Source organism: Myotis nattereri, assembly GCF_964212035.1.
Source record: "Myotis nattereri genome assembly, chromosome: 11".
NCBI classification, from domain to species: domain Eukaryota; kingdom Metazoa; phylum Chordata; class Mammalia; order Chiroptera; family Vespertilionidae; genus Myotis; species Myotis nattereri.
In genome coordinates, this window is record NC_138086.1 from 48,565,145 (window position 1) to 48,584,816 (window position 19,672).

At 37.9% G+C, this 19,672-nt stretch overlaps 1 protein-coding gene across 1 annotated transcript in view; it reads left to right on the plus strand.

The window, feature by feature from the left end:
• Positions 1 to 16,824, plus strand: part of SDHAF3 (succinate dehydrogenase complex assembly factor 3) — a 41,834-nt gene extending 25,010 nt beyond the window's left edge. The window contains exon 2 of the mRNA XM_081102835.1: positions 16,245 to 16,824. Within this exon, the coding sequence (XP_080958961.1) occupies positions 16,245 to 16,448 (204 nt within the window). The 3' untranslated portion in view covers positions 16,449 to 16,824. The remainder of the gene's footprint in view (positions 1 to 16,244) is intronic.
• Positions 16,825 to 19,672: the final 2,848 nt, after the last annotated feature.

The following is a 19,672-nucleotide window of genomic DNA, read 5'->3' on the forward strand; positions in this document are numbered from 1 at the left end:
CTTTAAAAAAACAATCTCTGTTCTTTTCATCTTATAAACACCTTTCCAGTTTCCCTATATTTATGAGTAATTCTTTGAAATGGGAAGATACATGTGCTGTAATGCTAGAAAGAAATAATTAAAAAATAATATAGACCAGGATTATTTAAGGAAACCCAGTGTATAGATTATGAACCTAGACTGAGATTAATTAAAACTGATTATTTCCAAAGGGAATTTTAAACATTAGCAGTGTTTTTAGGATTAAACCCTTTCATTCTGTTTATTTTCTATAATTCAGTGTATAAAAATTTGATTCACGCAGCTTTTTAAATATTGTTTATTATAAAGTGAGGTGTATATACATCTTTGGACATTTTTGACATGTTCTTATTGTTAAGAGATTCTAGTTAATAGATTCTGTATAAAGTAGTACTTGGACAATTGATGCTACCAAATATTATTCCAATGTAATAGAAAGTTATGCATTTTTTGTTGGGGTTGGTTGGGTAGCTATAATCCTTTTAAAGAAAACATGTACCTTATGCATTTAGGCCAGGGGTGGGCAAACTTTTTGACTCGAGGCCCACAATGGGCTCTTAAACTGGACCGGAGGGCCGGAACAAAAGCATGGATGGAGTGTTTGTGTGAACTAATATAAATTCAAAGTAAACATCATTACATAAAAGGGTACGGTCTTTTTTTTTTTTTTTTTTTTTTTAGTTTTATTCATTTCAAACGGGCCGGATCTGGCTCACAGGCCGTAGTTTGCCCACGGCTGATTTAGGCTATAATATATTCTATTTTGCTTTATACATTAATATATATTATATAAGTATGTGTTATATGTATACATATTATATAATATTTCTGTTACCTTATTTCAGCATTTATGAACTATACATTTATCAGAAAATTGTATCTTATTAAATAACTAAAGACCCAGTGCACAACATTTGTGCACTGGGGGGCAGAGGGGATCCCTCAGCCGGGCCTGTGCCCTTTCGCAGTCTGGGTGCCCTCAGGTGATGTCCAACTGACAGCTTAGGCTCACTCCCTGTGGATATCCTTACCGCTGCCGCGGAGGTGGGCTGCTGCGCTCACCAGCCGTCAGCCCGGCTTGTGCCTAAACGGCGCTCTTTAAGAATGATAAATAGCAAATCTAATCACAGGCATTTTGATGTTACTCAGAGAAGAAATTCATAATACATTTAAGTATGGCATATGGCAACATGCTTGAGGAAGTTAATATTTTATGACTCGTACATTTGCCTTACATGTCTTTGAAAATTGACTCCACGTGCCCCCCAGCACTGGAGAGTTCATAGTCGATGAGATAAAGGCAAGTGCCCTTTGAGCTACTCCTCCAGGAAGTCACCAAACAGGTCACAAAAAACAATCGTAATTCTTTGAGTGTAAGATCTGTTTTATTCCCTCTGATACTGGGTACCTGGACTGGGAGTGTGAGCTGCTGTCTTTAACACCACTGCCCATCTGGAGGACATGGGACAGAACAAGAGAGTTAGAATACCACAGAGCTCTCTGACAGACGCAGCTCTGTTGGTGTCCAGAGTTCTGAAAAAGTTGGTTTTGCCAGTTTTTGCCAGTGCATTTGTTGCTTTTGTGGAGAATTGAACCATTGGAGTTCCCTACTTAACTGTTTTTGCTGACATCTGGTTCTAAGATTTTTAATGTTTGAGAATGATTTTATCCTGAGGACACTGGTAAAGGAGCGATGATAACGACAAGGATATGTTCCCCATTGGATCCAAATGGAGCTGCACTGTAGGCAGTTGAAAACATGGGACTGTAGTGAAAGGCAGAGGTGTCAGGGTTTGAGGTCAGGCTTTGGATTTGGTAATGTTGAATCTCTGGAATTTAGAAAGAATAGCAAAGGACTGCTGAGGCTTAGGTGTGAAGAATACAGTAATTGTTAAGAAACCTGTGAAGTTAGGGCAATATAACATTTTTTTTTTCTTTTTCTAATGGAAGAATTATTTTTGGAATTTGGTGTTAAGTAACACATTCTGGTGCCAATTTCTTTGTCAGCTCTTAAAAAATACTGTATAGCCTGTGGGACTCTTACTTCACAATTAGCTGCTATTGGTTGGAATTGGAAGAAGGAATGATTACAATAGCAGTGTTTCTCTGCTTAGTTTTTATCAGAAAATCACTAATTTGTACTGAAAGAAATAAAGACCTGGATACTCAGTGTCTTCTTTATTTTCTGTTACCTTTTTTTTTCACTTTGCGAGTTTCTCTCCCCTCCCCAAACTCAGGTAGCTTATTTCTAGTTTCCACCTTTTTCATCTTATGGCTCATAAACTAATTATTAAATTCTGCAGCACACCCAAAATTATATTTTTTGCCAATCTGACAAAAAAAGTGTATAATTTTGATTCATTCACCCTGAACTGCTATTGTTGTGTAGGCCATTGTAATTTTTTTTGTTTGACAATCAAAGGGAAAAGAGGTCAGTGCCCTTGACTAAATAGTGATTCATGTTTTAAAAATTCTTGGAGCACACCTGTGTGGCATACCAGTTGAAAATCGCTGAACTAGAGCTTTAATCTCTGCTGAATCAACTTGAAAAATAATTTCTTCTCATTCTTCTTTCCCTTCCAGTCTTTACATCTCTCTTATTTACCATTGTTTATTACAGGCCTGCAGGCATTTGTGAAAAGTCAATGAAATGACATTTATAAAAAATTCGAATGTACCTTGCCAATTTCCAGGATAGAATACCAGAGGCTTTAATTATTGGGAACTGCCAAAAAAAAAAAATCCCATTAAATTAAAATATATATAGTTTATAAATATACTATGGACTGAATCATAACCTCTTGGGAATTTCAAAATAATTTCTCTCTAATGACTTACAGGTTACTTGTCTTTTAAAAATCAATTGATAATTAGACTGGAAAAGAAAGGATATGATCATGAAAGTTTTAATTGCTCCCTAAGTGTATTTGACCAAAGTTTTAACTTTTTTTTTAATTGGAAAAGGAAGGCACTGTACTACTATAGGCTGTGTTATTGAAAGTAGAAACACCAAAAGCATTTCCTCGGAATATTGGTTTAGATCATGTTAACAGTTTGTCTACTATTGACGTATAGAGACTTTGAGGAAATTCTATTTAAAGTTGGATATTAAATTTTGTGAATATCTATTCTTTAAAACATTCCTGTTCTATTTTATGAGGACATAGTATAAAACTTATTATCTGTATGCACGGGAGATTATGTGCACGCCTTGAAAGCTGGTCTCATCGTAAGGCTAGGACTAACCCAGTGAAATGGGGAAACCTGTTAGAGATATGGGTGCATGAACCCTGTGGAGTGCAGCATCCCCGCTTTTCTGCATGTCCTTAATGTCTTTTACAAAACTGGGCAATGAGAAAGGTGAGAATGAGAGCATGCTGGTAGGGTTCCTCTTTACTCTGTAGACGGCATTAGAGACAGGTCCAGCCTACACAGTCACTGTCTCATTCTTCTTGGAACCTGTAGTGACTAAGATTTTTAGTTGCTACAGTAGTTCTGTTCTCAACTTGCGTGAAACTGTAGTCTAGTCAGTCAGACCACCTTGGGAAAAGGGCCCTAAGGTGCAGTTCAGCTGAGGGGCCTGTATGTCTCATTATTATGAGAATTGAAAATTGTTTGTTATGGAAATCAATACTTTTTACACTTTATTGAGAATTTATAGTTAAATTATATTTATGATCCCTTTAAAGATAGGTTCCTAATTCTGTTTGAGAAGTTATTTTATTTAGAAAGAATAAATATGACTGTATATGAAGTGGCAAATTTGTTTTGCAAAATGGAATTATTTTTCTTAAGCTGATTTTTACTACAGTATGGTAAAATAGTTATGAGAAATAAGCCAGAGCTTATAGTTGGGATTGAGATCTGCTATGTGGGCAGCTACATTATAAATGATCAGAAATTATGTTTTCATAGTTTTCATTTTGAGTTGTTTTAGGGATTGGCCATCATGGATATGGGTCCAGTTTTTCTTTATTTTGATTAAAGTCTAGAATTTTTACTTATCCTCTTTTTTTCTAATAAATCTAGGCCTATGTGTTTATGCCCATAAATTTCCCAGAAACTTTACTGTGCTAAATATGATATGTATAAAATGGTATATACTATAGAATCCTATCTAATAAAAGACAAACAAGGTAATTGACCGTACCTTCGCTACACTTCCCATTGGCTAAACCGGGCGATATGCAAATTAACTGCCAAGAAAGATGGTGGTTAACCGCCAACAAGGATGGCGGTTAATTTGCATACATAGGCACAATGATGGGAGGCTAAAGGGGAAGGACGGAAGAACAGTGATTGGAAACCCAGGTGGCAGGCAAGAGCCGGGGGGCAGGGCAAAGGCGGCCCCCCCAGCCCTGGATCGGAGAACCGGGGCCACCTTTGCCTGCCCCCCAGCCAGTGATCGAGATCGGAAAGCCGGGCCGCAGGCAAGGCGACACCTCCAGGACCCAGGAGCCGCCTTGCCTGTGGCCCGTGATCCTGATCTCGAAAGTTGAGGCATGCCTAAGGATATTTTGTACATGTCCCACAGTCTAGAAGCAGAGTCAGAATCAAGAAGTGGAGTCTTACCTCAGCGCTGGGGTGTTTAAAAGTATCTAAAAATAGCAGTTCCATTGTGGAGTCCACCACCATGTTTGCCCTGACGGGAGGCATGCTGAGGACTTCCAGGGCAGCCCTATAACCTCCAGGCGGCGACAGCAGCTCTGGAGAGGGAAAAACTGCAGCACTTCCTGTATCCGAGGTGCTAGCACCGCAAATCTTGGCCTATCTCCAGCGGCAGAGAAAGGCTGAGAGAGGAGAGGTGGGTACGCTGGCTCCAGTGGTCCAAATCATGTCATTGTCTGCGTTACCTAGCCTCGGCGCCCTCCAGAGCAGCCTCAGTGCCATGCAGAGGCGGCTTTGGAAAGGGTGGTGGTGAGGAGAATGCTTCTGACTCTGGATACCCAGTGAAACTGCTGTCAGGAGCCTTTCTAGGGCTGGCAGGAAAATGCAGCAATGAGGGAAGAATAATGTCTCAAAATGAAGAGGTTGGTTTTTTTTCTCTCATCAGCAAAATGTGAATATTACCTAACCCACAGACTTTGCAAGAATTAACTGAAATAAAATTCCAGAAATCGTATGATGGCCGGGCTGAAGTAGATAGGTTGGTTGAGCATGAGCGTGGTCCTGTGCATGGAAAGGTTGCAGGTTCGATTCTAGGTCAGGGCACATACCTGGGTTTCAAGTTGAATCCCTGGTCAGGGCTCCTAAGGAAGGCAACTGCAGGGATGTTTCTTACATTGATGTTTCTCTCTCTCTGTCCCTCTCCCTTCCACTCTCTCTAAAAATCAATGGAAAAATGAACTAATGCCATATCTACAAACGTGGATAATCCAAAAAAAAAAGGGGGGGGCCTAACTGGTTTGGCTCAGTGGATAGATCATCAGCCTGCAGACTGAAGGGTTCCAGGATTGATTCTGGTCAAGGGCATGTACCTTGGTTGCAGGCACATCCCCAGTTGGGGGTGTGCAGGAGGCAGCTGATCGATGTTTCTCTCTCATTGATGTTCCTAACTCTCTATCCCTCTCCCTTCCTTTCCATTAAAAAAAATCGATATATTTAGAGAAAAAAAAAAAAAACAGGTAAAAGAGGTTGAATATGTACTGTATAATTTAAAGTATGTAAAAAAAATATAACTTTTTAGGGGCATATATGTTATCCATACTAAAAAAAGGAAATCTTTCAGACATACATCCAGACATCCTTCTGGACAGAGCCACTGTGTTGGGGGCCAAGGCAGAATCTGTTACAGGCGATCAGACTGGCAGGGGAGGGCACTTAGGGGCAACTGGGCCGCCAGGGGAGGGCAGTTAGGGGCGATCCAGCTGGCAGGGCAGCAGTTGGGGTGATCAGGCCGGCAGACAGAGGTGCTTAGAGGTGATCAGGCAGGCAGAAAGTTAGGGGCAATCAAGCAGCTAAGCAGGTGAGCTGTTAGGAGCCAGCAGTCCCGGATTGTGAGAGGGGTCCCAGATTGGAGATGGTGCAGGCCGGGCTGAGGGACTCCTCCTGTGCATGAATTTCGTGCACCGGGCCTCTAGTAATTTTCATAATAAACAATTCCCAATCATCACAATAATGAAGAGACATACAGGCCATATATGGTTAAATTTGGTGAATACTCCACTCAGCTGATCTTGACCTTAGGATCATTTTCCAAAGGTGGTCTGAGAATTGACCAGACTACAGTTTTAAGCAAGTTGAGATCAGAATCATTGTAGCAACTAAAAATCTTAGTTTTAATTCTCAGGTTAATAATGAATTATAGGTCGATTATTTTCATCCTGAGGTCATATTGAATACATTAAATTTCCATTTTAACATAATGAGTAAAGATTTTATTGAGAAAGTAACCCTTCTCCAACCCTTTTAGACCATCTAAAAATGTTAATATTTCTGGTTTTTTTTAAAGTTTTAAATATAAAATATACCAAAGTTGAATAAAATTATATAAAATCTTGCAAAGACATGAATCTTTGTAGTCACTTTAATAAACTATAAATTATGATTACTCCATTGAAATTTACTTTGGTACTAAGTTAAGCTCCATGTAACTATATTGCTTTCTTCTCCAACACACATTCAGTTGATTTTAGTAATGTTCCAGGCCCATGTTAGCTTTTTATCTTTACAATGGGAATTGACTTTTGCAGATACTTACTAGTGTGAAGTATTTAACACACATTATATGTGACATTAAAACATTTGTGTTTTATTTGAATCCTTTATTCTGTCTTTCTGGGCTATTATAGAGTTATTTAATCTTAAATTAAAAATAATCCTAAGTTTTGTTTTATTGGCATTTATAGATGTGCTACAGAACACATTCTATGGCGGTTTTTTTTTTTGGTTGTAAGAATTGAGAGAGATGAGACAAAGCAGTCAAAACTATGTGATATTGTCAGTACACCCAGTTTTTTATGATATAGTAGTTGCTCCTATTTAAGTTACAATTTTTATTTGGTGAAAAGGGCTTCAGGGCATCCTTTCCTTATTATTTTTCATTAAACACTTAAAATATTTCAAATTTATTATTAAACACCTCTCAGTTCCTGGATATTAGAGGGCTGAATAAAGAGCAGTGTTTAGAATAATTGGTCCCTTCTCCCCAGGTAGTTACGTTAAGCAAAACTGATCTTTTGCATGGTCTGAGCACCAACATATATGTTTGGACTTTGTGAAGGAAGGAGTCAGGAAAAGTGAATGTCGAACATTATAGTAGTGGTTCTCAAACTTCTGGGGATCTCAGACTCATCTGGAGGACTTTTCAAAACACAGTAGTTTCTGATTCTGTAGATCTGGGATCAACCTGAGAATGTACATATTTAACAGTTCCCAGATGCTGCTGATGCTGGCTGTTTTTGAGACTTAAGACAGAGATAAGGCTGACAGGAAAATCAGAAGGAAGACTTCACTTTAGGAAATACAGGCAGATGAGAAATCTAAGAAGCAATTAGGGAATAAGGTCTCATTCAGGAACACCTGCACTACCTGCCAGAAAGACAATCATTAAACATCCTTTTTATTTTTCAAAGTTTTAAGTTTACATGATTTCAGGAGTCAAGTAATACCAAAACGTTTACATTAATAAGTCATCATTCTATCACATTCTTCCTCATTTCTGCATTCGTGTTTTCCAGAGACAGTCACTTTTAATTCTTTAGTTTTAAATCACATGACCAGATGTTCAGCTGATCTTTCTTACACACAAAATGCATTTTTTAAAAAAAATACGTTTTATTGATTTTTTACAGAGAGGAAGGGAGAGGGATAGAGAGTTAGAAACATCAGTGAGAAAGAAACATCAATCAGCTGCCTCCTGCACACCCCCTACTGGGGATGTGCCTGCAACCAAGGTACATGCCCTTGACTGGAATCGAACCTGGGACCCTTCAGTCTGCAGGCCGACGCTGTATCCAGTGAGCCAAACCAGTTAGGGCCAAAATGCCTTTTTAATAGATGCATATTACCTATAAAGAAAAATAAATCTGTAAGCCTCTGGTTGAAGTACAGAAAAGGAAAAGCATAATATTGCTATCTAATATGCAGATAAGTAGAATTGAATAAATCATTTTGATATAATATTTATAAAATATCACTGATTTTGACCTTACCCAATTTTCTGTCTAGTATTTTTTTTTAAAATGTGAATCTCAAAATATAAAGGGTTTTTATAGCTGTAGTTTCATACTTAGTCTCCCTATCTCCCTTAAATAAACAAGGCATGTGGCCCGTTGGCCGTGAGTTTGACATGCTTGCTGTAAAGTTTTAGATTGGTAAACAACAAAAATGAGGGCATTTCAGGTGGAGAGAATAGCTGGAGTAGTTTAGTCAGGATAAAGCAGATACAGAGATGGATCTAATGAGAAAGGGGATTTGGGACTTCATTCATTGATTGATTGTTCATTGTATATCATGTGACTAAAACACCTTTCCTGCCACATAGCTTTAGATCTAATGGCTGTGATGAATATATAAGTAAAAAATTAATAAAACTGTGGTAAATGTCAGAGTAGAGTTGGATATATATATATATATATATATATATATATATATATATAGAGAGAGAGAGAGAGAGAGAGAGAGAGAGAGAGAGAGAGAGAGAGAGAGAGAGAGAGATACTTGATAAATTTAAATAGAAAATAATGCTGGCTTACCTGGGGCTGGTTGATAGAATTTAAATTGGATTCAGTGGGAAATAGGACACCATTGTGGTTTCTAACATAAGAGAATGACTAAATGATAATGTCATTGTTTCTGGTACAGAGGCAAGGTAATAATTATCTCGCCTCAATTAAAGGTGTGTTCGTTCATGGTTCTTTTATAAAGCTAGGACAGTTATACCACTCGTCATCTTGATTATTTGAGTTGTTCACAGTGAATGACAGTGATGTTTTAGAGTGAAACCAATTTTGGGGCCAGAGGGAGGACAGACTAACATAATTTCTCATAATTAGCTATTTATTGAAGCGATATTTTATCTATATAATAACAATTATATAGTGAACTTAAACTATAGGAAAAGTGGTAAAATAAATATATTAGTGAATATAGTTTAAATGATGTATTATGCATGGCTATGAGGATACTCTTAACGGAAAACAGTAGCTTGGAGTTCTTTGACCAGTGATGGATTTGGCATTGTGTTTCCTATGTCTTTTACTTTTTTTTTTTTTTATCATGATGCTCTATAAAATAATTTTTCCCTCTTCCTGTTTCTTCTTTAAAACCTAAGAGTAAATATCCAAAGTTCACTTTTTATATGTTTAATCATAGTTTCCTGTAGTGATTGAGTTACTTTTTCTTTGGTTTGGTTATAGATATATTGTTCCTGGGTAACTCATGAATATTGTTGTATGATAATGTTACACTCTTTCATTTGATTCATTAGAATAATATTTAAATGCAGAAAATAACTTTTAAGACAGTGTATTTTAATTTTCTCTTAAAATTTGTCTTTTAGAAACAAAGCAGTATTTAATGTAATAATAGCTGGCTTAGGATCATGGCACATAACCACAATTGAAATGTAAAATTACTTTCAATTTCATGTGTGATTTTAAAAAATACATTATTTAATTTGATATAGTAACTCACTTGATCTTGTAGCAGATCGCATTGGAGAGTGTCTGAAAATTGTAGATTGTTACACTGTTTTTGATGAAGGCCAGAATGTAAATTAGAAATTAGTTAGAAATTAGTTAGAAAACATACTGCTCATTTTATTTTCTTGATAACATCCTGAAGATTTTCTAAAAAGATTTCAAAGTATAATTTGAATGCATCATGTTCTCAAGTTAGTTACTATAATTATTTCTCCTTTTTTCATTATGGAATGCAAAGCTTTTTAAAATTAAAGTATAGTTGACATACAATATTATATTAGTTTCAGTTGTACAACATAGTGATTAGATATTTATATACTACTAGAGGCCTGGTGCACAAAAATTTGTGCACTCAGAAGGGTCCCTCAGCCTGGCCTATGCCCTTTTGCAGTCTGGGACCCCTTGGGGGATGTCTACCTGCTGGCTTAGGCCCACTCCCTGGGGGATTGGGCCCAAGCTGGCAGTCAGACATTACTCTGGCAGCCCGGGAGCCCTCGGTGGATGTCCACTTGCCAGCAGGGAGCAGGCCTAAGCTGCAGTCGGACATCCTTAGTGCTGCTGAGGAGGCGGGAGAGGCTCCCACCACCACTGCTGTGCTGGCAGCCATCAGCCTGGCTCGTGGCTCAGCAGAGCTCCCCCTGCGGGAGCACACTGACCACCAGGGGGCAGCTCCTGCATTGAGCGTCTGCCCCCTGGTGGTCAGTGTGTGTCATAGTGGCCAGTCATTCCCAGTCTTTTTGCTGTTAGGGTCAGTTTGCATATTACCCTTTTATTATGTAGGATATGATGTGATCACACGAGAAGTCTAGTAAACATCTGTCACCATACAAAGTTATTGTGATATTATTGTTTGTATTCCCTATGCTGTACTCTATATCCCTGTGACTTATTTATAAGTTTGTACTTCTTAATCCCCTTCATTTTTTTTTGCCTGTTCTCCCACCACCTAGCCCTCTGGCAACTATCAGCTTGTTCTCTGTATGTATGAGTCTGTTTAGTTTTTTAGATTCCACAGGTAAGTGGCATGATACAGTATTTGCCCTTTTCTGACTTATTTCACTAACACAATATCCTATAGGTCTATCCATGTTGTCCCAAATTCTTTTTCATGGCTGAGTGGTATTTTGTGTGTATACTCAGGGATAGGCAAAAGTAGGTTTACAGTTCTTTGCATGGAAAATAATACAGTAATTAATAAATAATATAAGAATAAATTGTTCCATGTTCTCACAACTGTAAAACTATTTTTGCCCAGTGCCTATATATATATCTATAGATAAACACACACCACTTTTTCTTTAGACATTCTTCTATAGGTGGAAACCTAGATTGCTTCTATAGCATGGCTGTTGTAAATAATGCTACAGGGAACATAGGCATGAATACATCTTTTTGAATTAGTGTTTTGTTTTCTTCAAATTCCCAGAAGTGAAATTGTTGGGTCCTTCTTTGTCCCCTGTTAGAGCCTTTATTTTAAAGTCTATTTTGCCTGGCAATCCCAGCCTTTTTTGTTTCCATTTTCATGAATTATCTTTTTCCATCCCTTTACTTTGTCTGTGTGTATCTCATGTAGGCATTATAGGTAACGGTCTTGTTTTTTAATCTATTCAGCCACCCTAGGTCTTTTAAATGGAGCACTTATTCCAGTAACATTTAAAGTAATTACTGATAGGTATATACTTATTGCCATTTTAATTGTCTTTATTCTAGCTTTATAAGTGGTTGGTCTACTACCTTTATTATATGTTTGCCTTTATTGGTGACTTTTTTTTTTATATTTTCTTATTGCTAGTTTTGGCCTTTCCTTTTTCAATTAAATAATTCTTTTTAACATTTTTTTGTATGCCAATTTAGTGGTGATGAACTCCTTTGGCTTGTCTGGGAAATTCCTGGTTTCTCTTTCAATTCTGTATGATATCCTTGAGGGTAGAGTAGTTTGGTTGTAGTTTTTTTTCCTTTTCATAATGTTGAGTATATTGTGCCACTCCCTTCTGGCCTACAAAGTTTCTTTTGAAAAATCAGCTGATTGTCTTATGGGCTTCCTCTTGTATGTAACTAATATTTTTTTCTTTTGCTGCTTTTAAGATTCTCTTCTTATCTTTTAACATTTACATCATCTGTATTTTGCATTGTGTTCTCATCACCCAAAGTCTACTCTCCTTCCTCCACCATATTTGACCCCCTTAACCTTCTTCATCCTCCTCCATCCCTTCCCCTCTGATAACCACCATACTGTTGTCTGTGTCTGAGTTTTTGTTTGTTCATTTGTTGTTTTCTGTTTTAGATCACACATGGGTTGTATCATATGGTTCTTGTCCTTTTACTTATTTTACTTAACATGATACTATTTTTTAAGGCTTTTCTGATATCCCAATTAAATGCGAAATCTCATATATATCTTTATTGTTAAAAGTATTACACATGTCCCCCCTCCCCCACGGCCTGGAGTCACATGTGAGTCCTGTGTATGGGCAACCTGGGAAACTTGATTCCAGAGGGGCCCAGCTTCATGGCCACCTGAGAAATACACTTATTGGTGACACTAGTGCTACTTTGTATTGTTTGTTTTCTGTGAATCAGTGTGACGCATTGTGGCTAGGAAATAGCATAGGTTATTTTTGATGATTTTTTTTTGTATGCTATAAAAATGGAAAATCTATCATCAGTGACTTGAAAATCAAAAAACTGGGTCAAAGAGAGCCAATAAGTCAAATTTACTATCCTTGCCAACATAGATTCCTCTTTTCTGTAATATAAAATATTCTGCATTAATGACTTGAGCAGCTGTACTTCAAATCCCCACAGTGTCTTTGAATTTAGTTTTTGTAATTCAGGTAACTTTCAGGTTTTTATGGAGGGGGGTGTTTTTGTTTTTTGAGGAGGCATGGCATTTTTAATCAGTTCTCTAGGGAAAGCTTGATTAAATGCTCCAAACTTAAGTTTGTTGGTTCATTGTTGCTAATAAAATCTTACAGTAATTGTAGAAGAAAGGTAACTTTTCCCTTCTAGATATAGCAGTTGTCCTTCTGTTTGGGAGTTTATATTGAAGGAGTAAAAATAATTTAATTTGCTGAAACTGAAAAATTATTGTCGTTTTAGTTTTCTAGGAAATTATGGCCATAGCAGCACCATATATGCTTATCTTGTAAGGGAATTTATAATTTGATTTATGTAGTTCAAAAGGCGGCAGCTTCTTATACCATTTAGGAGCCTGCACTAAATGTTTTTCTAAATATGAGTATCCTTTTGTGAGGCAATTATCTTTGTATTTATAGAGTTTGATAGTTTGGATTTTCATATGTCATGTTTTCTACAGAATCAAGAATGTTTCTGACTGTACTTTTGGGTTATTTAGTTGCAGTTTTGTTTTAAAGAACAAAGAAGGGCAAATAGTAAAAAATGTGATTAAGCAAAGTAATGAGAATTTACAATTTCTTGTGTTAATCTGTGTTAATCTTTACAGCCAAATTAATTACAACAGGCAAATTGATTTGGTCTCAGCTGGTAGGACATATCATGAAAAACCAAACGTATAACTTTTCTCCATTCCAAAATTTCTACTTAAAAGCTTCTCTCCTCCTTGCTTTCTTTCCCATTTAATTAAATATTATTTACATCTTTATTATGAGATCAAAACAGTACAGAGGTGAGATGTTCAGAACAAAATGTTAAAGACTGCTCCCCAAACTTTTGTGGGCATCTTTTTAGCCTCTCTCTCCATACATACATTCTTGGCTTTCTGTGACTCTATCTCTATCCCATGTTTAAAAATTGTGGCATGCAGACCAAAGGGTCCTGGGTTCGATTCCCACTCAAGTCTCTCTTCCCTTTTCTCTAAAAATCAATGGGAAAAATTTCCTCAGGTGAGGATTAGCAAAACAAAAAACAACAACAGTCAGTCTCAAATTTTGTATGCCAGGTGTATAAGAAAGTTTATTCCACTTCAATGTTATCCTGTGTGGGGCAGGTAGCACAAATCCAACAAGTCACTCTATCAGTACAAATGGCAGCTTAATGGTACATGAAGTGAATTTTATCAGAATTCACAAGCATGTGCTAAAGTATCAATTCAAATCTATTCTTTTGGTAAGGAAATCGTTGTGAAACCTATTTGAAAATAATTTTGGTGTGTTTTACTTAGACTTTTAAAATGTGTATGGCTTAAGAAACTGAAATAATTCTAAAGGTATTTAAGAAATATTTCCAGAAACAGAAAGAAGAAAAACTGCTGGTAAATGTAGGCTTAATTGACAGCAGGAGAAAATGAGAATTAAAAATAACAGCAAGAACTAAAAGGGTCAAAACTTTGTTACTCATGTAATCATTATGACCCTATTGGAAATAAAGGTCTCAGGATTGAGAAAAGATACCCTTAAAGCTAACTATCAGGTTCTTCTTTGAACCCTGATGGATATACAAGAAAAATATTTCAAAGATACTTTAGAAGTTGAGATAACAACTAGTTGATGGTGTACAAGACATGTCAATATCCCAAAGTGGAGAATCTCAGTCAGCACCTACATGCAGGCTACCTGGACCCAGGACCCTCAGGCAGCAGTCCCTAACGTATGCAAATATACCTCTTTCAGGGAAAACTGGCATTTCTGTTTGCTCCCTCTGTATTAAGTCCTGGGGTGACAGCCAGTTAACTATTTCCTTTTGAACCTGTGAACACAAGTCTGCTGGCTATCAGAGCCAGGCTATCAAAGGTGTGTCCTCTTGGCAGCAGCCACAAGGGACAGAGCATCAGACGTGTACCAGTGCCTTACACTGGGGCAAGGGAAGAGTGCTAAGTTGGTACCTGCCAGCCTCTCCATCCCTGGGGAAGATTGCAGTCAGCCACTACCTGTGTACTAAATTAGAAGCCTGTCCCTCAAATCACAGGTTTTCAAGATCTGCAAGTGGGTCTCTCATGGGATTAAGTAGTCTCAGTCTGCTGTCTCTGGAAGGGATAGCCACAGTGAATCTGTGTAAACTGGTTAAGAAGTGTTTCTTAGTTCACTCTATGAATTGGATTTCTATAAAACATGAAGAAAATATTATTTCCTATACAAGTAAAGGTTTAGAATATAGCCAAAGAAATCCAGAATATATGCACCACTGCGTTCGTTGGCAGCATTATTTGCAGTAGCCAAGATTTGGAAGCAGGCCAAATGCCCATTAGTAAGTGAATGGATAAAAAAGCTGTGGTACATTTACACAATGGAATACAATTCAGCCATAAAAAAAGAAGAAAATCTTACCTTTTGTGACAGCATGGATGGACCTGGAGAACATTATGTTAATTAGAGAAATACAAGTACCATATGACAACTTATTGTGGAATCTAATGATCAAAATAAACTAACAAAGTGGAGACTAACTCATGGATACACAGAACAGACTGACAGCTGTCAGAGGGGAGGGATTAAGAAAAAAAAAAAAGACTCATGGACACAGACAGCAGTATGGTGATCGACAGAGGGAAGAGGTAAAAAAGGGTAAAGGGATAAATGGTGATAGAAGGAGACTTGACTTGGGATGGCATGAAATCTGTGTGATTTTATTAACCAATGTCACTCCAGTAAATTCAATTAAAAGTAAATATAAAGAAAAATCACACTAGTCATGAAATTGTTGTTTCTCTCTTCCATGCTTGGATTAAGTATGCATTGCTGAGAAGTGGGTAAGCCACTTTAGTGTTGTGTTGATGATATTAAAACCAATTACAACCACCCCCCCCCCCCAAAAAAAAAAAAGGGAATGTCTAGAATTAAAGTTTGTTTGGTGATAATGGCAATTATAAGCAATTTAATTCTCTTAAACCACTTAGAGTAACAACATTATCTAGAGTTAATGAATTAATTCGCTTAACCACATCATCATTAACTTCACGAATTGAAATACAGTAGTACTTCCAGCCTGATTGAAGATTAATTTTAAAGTGAGAATCTGCTTCAAAGTGTCACTTGTGTATGATGATGGTAGTTGGAATATTAGACTGAAGATGGTGATTGAATGAGAGAAAAATTACAGCATAAAAATAATACAGAATGTTTTTCCTGACAAAATGGTTGTTAAATATTGAAGACTTAAAGGCTTTAAAATTTTTTTTTAATCTCTAGTGTGATTTAAATTAGTTTTTAAATTGAAGAGGGGGTTGAACTTAATAAATTTTGAGACCCACTTTTAGACGTATTAAGACCCATGACTACCCTTTGAAAACCTAATGAAAGCTATGGCTTCAGGACAGTGCTATGCTTGTTTACATACAATTTTTCACATGATTTTTGGGTGGTTTATACTCATTTCTGAAGCCCATCCACGGACAATTCTCACCCACCGTCAATCGCCCCCTACCCTGCAGCTTTTCAGGTAAAGAACTTTGCTAAAAGCTTATTAAGTATCTTAAAATACTAAAAATTATTACTGAATAGTAAAAACACAGCATTGTATGTTTTTCATCAAGTTCAGAAGACTCAGTGATAGAGAAAAACAGGTACTTGGAATTAGAATTCTTTAAGTCCTCCAGTGTTGAATGAATACAGACCTTATTTTAATTTTATACCTATAACCTTCATTTTTCTCTCGTTTTACTAGGCGTATGCAGCAGTGCTATGGCAACAAGCTAACGAAAACAGCCAAAATTCAACTGAAAAAGCATGTTTTGGAGCCGCCCTCCCAGAAGAGAAACTTAATGACTTTCGTGATGAACAAATAGGACAGCTGCAGGAGCTGATGCAAGAAGCCACTAAACCCAATAGGCAATTTAGTATTACTGAGTCTGGGAAACCAAAATGTTAGTCTGTACAATAAAGCTTAACAAAAGCATTTCAAGTTCAGAACCCCTTATTTTAACTATCATTGGTTTTAAAAAATGTATTGAGCTTTTAGGCTTTGAGAATGCTGGTGTTAATGAAATAGGTATTTTTATTTGGGAATGTTATGAACCCTCTCTGCAACGTATAGATCAGGTCACTGGTGGACAGAACTTTACATTATTGAGATAAATATCAGTACTTGCTGGATGGGATTTGATTTTTGGATTAAATAAGGAAGAAGAGCTCGAAACTGGACAAACCTGTTGAATTCTGTCAAAAATTTTTAGACATGTAAATTTGTTTTTAATGCTATTCTTGTTCAAGCATGGTTTTGTAGTCAGCAACACTGAGGGTTGTTTGCATTTTCTATTTGATCTCTAATTTATTCTCTTGATAAGAGACCTGTTAGAATACTAGAGGACCTCTGTAATGTCAATTAGATTCATATGAAAGTATCAAAATTGAAGAGGCTGGTAAATTCATCTAGTCCAGTGATGGCGAACCTTTTGAGCTCAGCGTGTCAGCATTTTGAAAAACCCTAACTTAACTCTGGTGCCGTGTCACATATAGAAATTTTTTTATATTTGCAACCATAGTAAAACAAAGATTTATATTTTTGATATTTATTTTATATATTTAAATGCCATTTAACAAAGAAAAATCAACCAAAAAAATGAGTTCGCGGGTCACCTCTGACACACGTGTCATAGGTTCGCCATCACTGACCACGTTTTTCAACCTTTCCTTTCAGAATTTATTTGATCGAGATGCATCTTGACTCTCAAGATTAGTGAATTTGAAACACAGTGGATTTATTCCAACTAATTCTGTGTTCTGCAGATCTCTGATAGAGACATACAGAAATGCTGGGCTCAATTGGCAATTATGGGCTTAAATAAATGTATTATTGTTATACAAATTTAATATTAACTTGTGCTATTTTAGCAAAGAAATAGAGTTCAGTGCTAGATACCTGAAATAGTACACCCTTTTCAAGGGTTTCAAATCATCTCAGTGCAAAAACTGATAAAAGCCAAATGTTGAATAATAGTTGCTAAGCAACTTTTAAAGAATTAACTATCTGCATAGTAATGACATAGCTAGTGAATACTGTCACTCACATTAGATGACTGAAAGGAGAACCAAGCACCAGGGTAGAAGAATAGTAAAATTCTAATGCAGAGCTCCCCGGGGGAGGTGTGGGTGAGTGCAGTCCACGGGCTAGCAGAGCTGGTTGCTGTGTTGCCCAGGCTGGAGCTGGTCTGTATTTGCTGGGCCGGGAGAAACTGCCCTCTGGTGGTGCACTGAGACTGGCAGGCAGGCTTGCAGAGGAAGTTGGGGTATTGGGGTTCTGCTCAGCAGTATGGCAGTTTGCAGCCTGGGGAAACAACTTGGGGAATGCAGGCAGGCTGGGGTTGGTGGCAAGCACACACAGTGAGTCAGGCCTCAGAAACCAACTTGTAGGTGGTGAGATGGTGCCATGGGGTCTGGGATGCTCAGTGTCCATGTTGGGAGGGCCATGTTAAGTGATCACCAGTCTAGGCTACAAGCTTGACAAGAGACTCTACATCCTGGTGTGCTGCTAGAGGGCGTCCCACTGGATATCCTATCACACGTGCCACTGACAGCCAAGCAGCAGGAGCAAGAAACCAGCAAGAAATCCCTCTCCTGTAATAACCCACAATGACAAAGCTTAATACTGTGCTCTCTGCAAAAGAGAAGTATTTAAATCTCTGTTATCCTACAGCTGGTAATGTGGGTGGCTTGGAGAGGAGAGGCAATAACTGGTACCCAGCACCTGTAGCTAACAGAATGTTTACAATACACCAGGCACTGGGATTTACATGGGTTCTCTCATATAAACCTTAACTTCCCTATGATTTGGGATGCTATTATTTTCTCTATGTTATAGATGAATAATCTGAAGCTTAGAGAAGTTAAATAACTTTCTTGAGGTTAAGGCGCTGATGCAAGAGCTGGGATGAACCTTTTTAGTTTGCCTGGCACCTGAGCCTTAATCACTGCAGCACTGTACTTCCTTCCAGAGGAAAAGCAATTGAACTGATGGAAGTGGTAGATGGATGCCCTGTTGGGTCAGCACCTATTGGTTCTGTCCTCATCAAGTGGCCCTTAGACACTTGCTGTCCAGTGGTCTTACCCTCTCAGAGGGTCTCTGAGTCAGTTTCTCATGGATGAGCGTCACACACTGGTCACCTGGTAGTCATGCCAACAGATGGGGCCGACCCCACTCTAGCCCCCTCTTCAGGGAGACACTGAGGTGTGGCAGTGAACACTAGATGATAGCAACTCTCCCAAAAGGAGGAGACTAGCAAATTTCCCAAGGTTCGGAGGTCACACAAATGGCCTTCAAATCTGAAAACGGAGCGTATCTTTCAAATTCAGGACCCTGTTTACTCTAGTAACCATACCAAACATCCTTATATTTTGTTCTTAGGATTTTGGCCTTAGAGCCCCTACTCACTCCATCACCTCCCTTGACTCTCTGTACCACGTATTTTGATGATTCACAAATCTCTCTCCAGCACAAATCTGTTCCTCTTGAGTTTCATATCTCATTCCCTCCACATTTCAAAAGTGAATTCATTTGATTGCCTTAAATCTGATTACCCTTCAGTCTGGGCTTCTTTTTATGAATTCAGCCACCCAGCTGGCATTATCAAAGACTGAGTAGTGTCCATGATGGCTTGCTTTTTCTCGCCTCCTAAATTGGGTTCCCGGATACAATTCCAATGTGCATGGGTATGGGGTTCCCCCCAACACACAATTCTCAGATACCAGCAGAGTGTTAAAAAATTCAACTCAAGTCTGACACTATTTACCCATAGATAATATTACACTCCTCATGTTAAGGGTTCAGTACTACAAGACTCTCCCCCCACCACATACACACTTCAGATGCCAGCCAAAGCCCAGGCTCTTACTCATGCTACTGACCAACCAGCTTTAAGTGGGAAGTCCCAATGACATTCCCCCCACCCCCTTGGGGTTCAATTAATTTCCTAGAATGGCTCACAGAACTCCGAAAAACCCATTTATCATGAAATCGCTAACTTATTACAAAGGATATAATTCAGGAAGAGCCAGAGTTGAAAGAGAGGCGCAGGGCAAGGTATGTGATGTGGAATGGGGTGTGGAGCTTCCATACGCTCCCTAAGCTCCCCACTTTCCCCACCTCTGTGCTCACCA